The following is a 4,851-nucleotide window of genomic DNA, read 5'->3' on the forward strand; positions in this document are numbered from 1 at the left end:
ACTACCCTTCCTCCCATCCAAATAACCAAATTTTTCTCTCCTCCCGTTCTCCCCAAACTTGATCAAAATTCTCTCAAATTTTCAATTATGAATGATCGAACAAATAACTACGCATTCTATCAATAAATTATACAGTAGTAATTTTTGGTGGATTTATCGGATTCATTAATTTTATCTTTAATTAGGGTTTTAATAGTTTTATTGGATTCAATTGAAAAATTTGGTGTACATGAATGAAGTTCTCATAGTCTATCATCAACTTGTAAATTTTATTTTCCTTGCAACTTGTTACCTTGCTAAACTCAATCAATTTCACGCAAAAGTTACTCATTTGTCAAGGGTAATTCTCATTTGTCATTAGTCAGTTTCATTTGTTTCCCTCGCGTCACTACATTGCAGATTTCATGTACCTTAGTTGTTCAATGATATCCGTATTGCAGTCCAGGAATTTGCTAAAAATGGTGCGGGATGGGTGGACGGAAGGGTGGCACGTTGTGGGTCAAGAACGCAGGGTGGTGGTTGACGGCTGGGGTAGTGGTTGGGTGGAGGAGGGAGGAAGTGAAAATGGAGAAAAATTGAATTGAATTGAAAAGGAGAGGTATTGAAATAAAAAGGGTAAAATAGTAATTCATGTACATGATTGAGTAAATTATGTAAATGAAAGAGCAGTACCCTTAGCATAAATGAAAGAATTACTCTTCAAGGCCAAGAGAGTCATTAGCATAATATGTAGACCGTAATTGCTTGACTTGGGAAAAGGGAGAAAAGTCAAGTCAAGTGCTTAGTTTTGTTTGACCTGGATGAACAGTAATTTTATAAGTTGACTATTAATTAAATCAAAGTTCCCTTGATAATCTTGTATAAGCATTTCCACATGATTTATACGCTTTTGGTGCCCATCCTCTGCTTCAAGTTTCTTCTTCATATTAAGGTTGACATTTCGACGTTTATTTTAAGGTTTTGCTTTGTATTACTAAGATTTGAGTACACACTTTAACTATGTCGAACCAATAAATGAACCCAACATTCCAAAGATGGCAATAATCCAAAATACAAGTCAAGAATTACACGTATGTCACTCTTTTAACTCCGTTTGCACCTTTTCCAACTTCTTATCAACGAAATGATCAATTCACTCAAAAAAAAAAAAAAAAAAAAAAAAAAACTAAATACCAAAACAGTACTCCGGGGTAGTTAATTTTATTACTAAAATACCTATAAATTGGTTTCTAAAGGCAAGATAAATAGTTTACATACAAGCAAGTTTTCTCCATATGTATAGAAATTTTAATCCCTTTTGGTTTATTTGTCTATACGTTAGCACTATTAATGTGGTCGCTAATTATAATACGGTTTTTTTTAACCTATGCCCACTAAACATAGGATAAGAAATCCAAAAAGAAAAGAAATAAATGATGTTTTTATGTAAAATTATAGTATCCTAACAAGAAAATACATTTATTTATTTCTTTTTTGGATTTCTTATCCTATTTTCACTTTTAGCTCAAAAAACTTGAAAATTATTTTAAAATATTTACAATTCTTAGGGGTAAAATAGCTTCACACTAACTGCAAACATATTTGAATCCTAGTCGGGTTGATCCTAGCTTCCAAATGACAAATTTGTGAAGATAACTACATTTAATTTCTTCACAAACGACAAAATTGAGCCATAAATTTCTAAGGAAAATGAATCCTAGTTGGGTTGATTTTTTCATAATTTAGGGGACAATCTATCTTTAAATTCTAGAGCCTAGATCACACTTAACTTGAAGAGCAACCCATAGAATTTCAACCATTGACTTGTACCAAATACAAATAAAGAACTAAAGACTTGTCAAAACTCAAAAAGTTTGTTAATAATATCTAACTAAGCATTATCAAACATGCAAATCTCCCTAATCCTTACAATACACTCAAATCATACAAGTATATATTTGCATACTAATTCTATGCTTAAAACATTTTTTTCATATAAAAACACAAATCATACAAGTTTTTTAGGTAATTAATATGGCAAAATTAGAACATGCAAATTCTTCTTCATCAAAGAAGCCAAATGTAACATTTATCCACAAATTTCTCTTTTTTGCATTAGGTTTGTCCCTTGGCTTAACTATTGGCTTCTTTGATCTCCAAAGCTTTCCTCTTTCCATAACTTCAATATCTATGACCACTCTCTCCCGGCCCCACCTAGCCATATTGGCCGAGCCACCCGCCTGGCCGCCTTCGGCCCCACCACAACCACCATTATCATCAACAAATGGGACACCAACTAATAATAATGAAAAAAGTTCAAGCATTATTATTTCAATAAAGGAATTGGGAGATAATAGTGTAGTTCATAATATGAGTGATAAAGAGTTGCATTGGAGGGCATCAATGGTCCCTCAAATGGAGGGTTATCCTTTCAATTATGTGCCTAAAGTGGCTTTCATGTTCTTAACGAAGGGTCCATTGCCTTTAGGTCCATTATGGGAACTTTTTTTTAAGGGACACCAAGGTTTTTATTCCGTCTATCTTCATACTCACCCTTCTTATAACGAGTCCTACCCAAAAACCTCGATGTTTTATGGAAGACGCATACCAAGCAAGGTTAGTCCATTCTTATATGTCTTGTGTAAAAATCACTTTCGGTAATAAATAAATATGATCACGGTCAATGGTAAATGATGACCAAATAACGAAGATCAAGGGCGGAGCCAGGATTCTAAGGTTAGGGGTAGCGAAAAAAAAGCTATATTGGCAGCATGTCACTCGAGATGGAATGACCATTTCTAACCCAACTCAGCTAGACGACAAGTGATTAAAAATCAGCAATTGAATAAAATTTACTTAAAACGTTCATAATATTTTTTCTAAAAAAAAAGTTAATAATTGTTCTATTTTTAATTCAAATTTCATCATCCTTTTCAATTTTCGGTTTTTTGTTATAACTTTTGTATTATGTATGATTCACCAACTAATTCTTGTTTTGTAAGGAATATCTTTACTTTTCGGGAGGACAATATAACAACTTTGGTGTTTTTTTTTTAACGAAATTACGTATAAACTTATATGATTTCAATTATTAAAATATACTCGTATTCTTTTTAGAAATATTGTATATTGTGTATATATATACGGAGTAGTAGAAAATATTGAACGAAATTGATGGATGTATCCTTATTTCAGGAAGTACAATGGGGAAGTATATCGATGATAGATGCCGAGAAACGTCTTTTAGCGAATGCACTCTTAGACTTTTCCAATCAAAGATTTGTACTTCTTTCCGAATCATGCATTCCACTATTCAATTTCACCACAATTTACAACTACTTGATTAATTCTAAGGTAAGCTACCTTGGTTGTTTCGATGACCCGAGAAAACCGGGTCGTGGACGATACAACCCAAAAATGGCCCCAAATATAACCATTGAACAATGGAGAAAAGGGTCCCAATGGTTTGAAGTTCATCGTGAACTTGCCATTCATATGATTTCGGATCGAAAATATTATTCGATTTTTGAGGAGCATTGTAATCCACCTTGTTACAATGATGAACATTATTTCCCTACATTAGCAAATATATTATTTCCGAGATTAATATCAAATACTAGCATAACTTGGGTTGATTGGTCACGCGGCGGATCTCACCCGGGTCGATTTCTCAAGGGGGATGTAACGGAGGAATTCCTTAATCGTATAAGATTTGGATCAAAGTGTAGGTATAATGGTGAGGTAACAAATATGTGCTTTCTTTTTGCACGTAAATTTGTATGGGACACATTGGGGCCTCTTCTACAAATTGCTCCTAGAATTCTTGGTTTTGATCCTTAATGTTGTACTCTACTTCTATTTAGGCTGTATTCTGTAATAATGATTCAGATTTCAGACTGATAATAGTCTTGTAACGCAGGTATTACTATAGTAGAGTATTAGTTTAAACCCCTGCAAAGTTGCACGGGCATATAAAGAAGCAATTTGTTTGTTTTTGGCTATAACATTGGAATTTAATGAAGTAATTTGTTTGTGTATGTACAAAATTAGAAAAATTTAAACATAAAAAATGAATGAGAAAACAAAAATTGAATAGTAGACCGTATTGGAATCTTGATCACCAAATCTAATCATAATTGTTTGACACAAAATTTACGCAATGCCATGGTATACACTTACGGCTGGTCGGCTACGTGCATGGAATTTTGAACATAGGTGTACTATTATTTGTAACTTTAACAGTTAGCTGAAAGTAGTTACATTTGTGTGTATCTATCTGAACTTTCACATTATGTTCATTGTCACCCACACAACTAAAATTTCCATCTCTCAAGTTAGCAAATTAGAAAGTTGTTTCTTTACATGTCACAAACACGTATTCGGAATAGTATAAAAAAACTCTTAAGGAGCAAATGAAGTAAATAAGCCTGTGTAGACCAATCTATCTAGCCGCCTCGCCCGACCTTCACGACTAAAAGACTTATTCAGCGCTTCTTCATCTCAAAAGCCCAAAGGTTACGCTCAGATCCGTTGCGCTTGAAAGCCTTTGTCTTTGGCAATTACTTTAACCAAGAACATCATCTCCATTTCCGCGTTAGACGCGAAAGGCTTTTGTTTTATGATTAAGGACAATTATTGTACTTTTTCGTTGAATGATTTGGTTTATGGCAAGGCTATTTCAATTGGAGGTATTTATGTTTTAAATGATGTTAATGACGTTTATCATGTGGAAACTAAAAAGCTCAAAATGGTGATCCAAATGAATCCTACCTTTGGTATTGTCGTTTAGGTCACATAAACGAAAGACGCATTAAGAGACTTGCTTCATCAAAAGTGCTCAAACCATTTGATTTCGAATCTTATGGTATATGC

At 33.5% G+C, this 4,851-nt stretch overlaps 1 protein-coding gene across 1 annotated transcript; it reads left to right on the forward strand.

Annotated features, from left to right (window-relative positions):
* The first annotated feature begins 1,798 nt into the window (after positions 1-1,798).
* Positions 1,799-3,981, forward strand: LOC141630817 (glycosyltransferase BC10). Its single transcript, XM_074443568.1, has 2 exons — positions 1,799-2,595; positions 3,175-3,981. The coding sequence occupies exons 1-2, from the start codon at positions 2,014-2,016 to the stop codon at positions 3,817-3,819; spliced, it is 1,227 nt and encodes a 408-aa protein (XP_074299669.1). The 5' UTR covers positions 1,799-2,013; the 3' UTR covers positions 3,820-3,981.
* The last annotated feature ends 870 nt before the right edge of the window (positions 3,982-4,851 follow it).

Source organism: Silene latifolia, chromosome 2 (assembly GCF_048544455.1).
Source record: "Silene latifolia isolate original U9 population chromosome 2, ASM4854445v1, whole genome shotgun sequence".
In the NCBI taxonomy this organism is placed as follows: domain Eukaryota; kingdom Viridiplantae; phylum Streptophyta; class Magnoliopsida; order Caryophyllales; family Caryophyllaceae; genus Silene; species Silene latifolia.

Excerpts from the sequence above, each read along its gene's own strand:
- LOC141630817 (XM_074443568.1), top strand. The coding sequence starts at position 2,014 with ATGGCAAAATTAGAACATGCAAATTCTTCTTCATCAAAGAAGCCAAAT. Across the intron at positions 2,596-3,174 it reads GAAGACGCATACCAAGCAAG|GAAGTACAATGGGGAAGTAT; the intron begins GTTAGTCCATTC and ends TCCTTATTTCAG.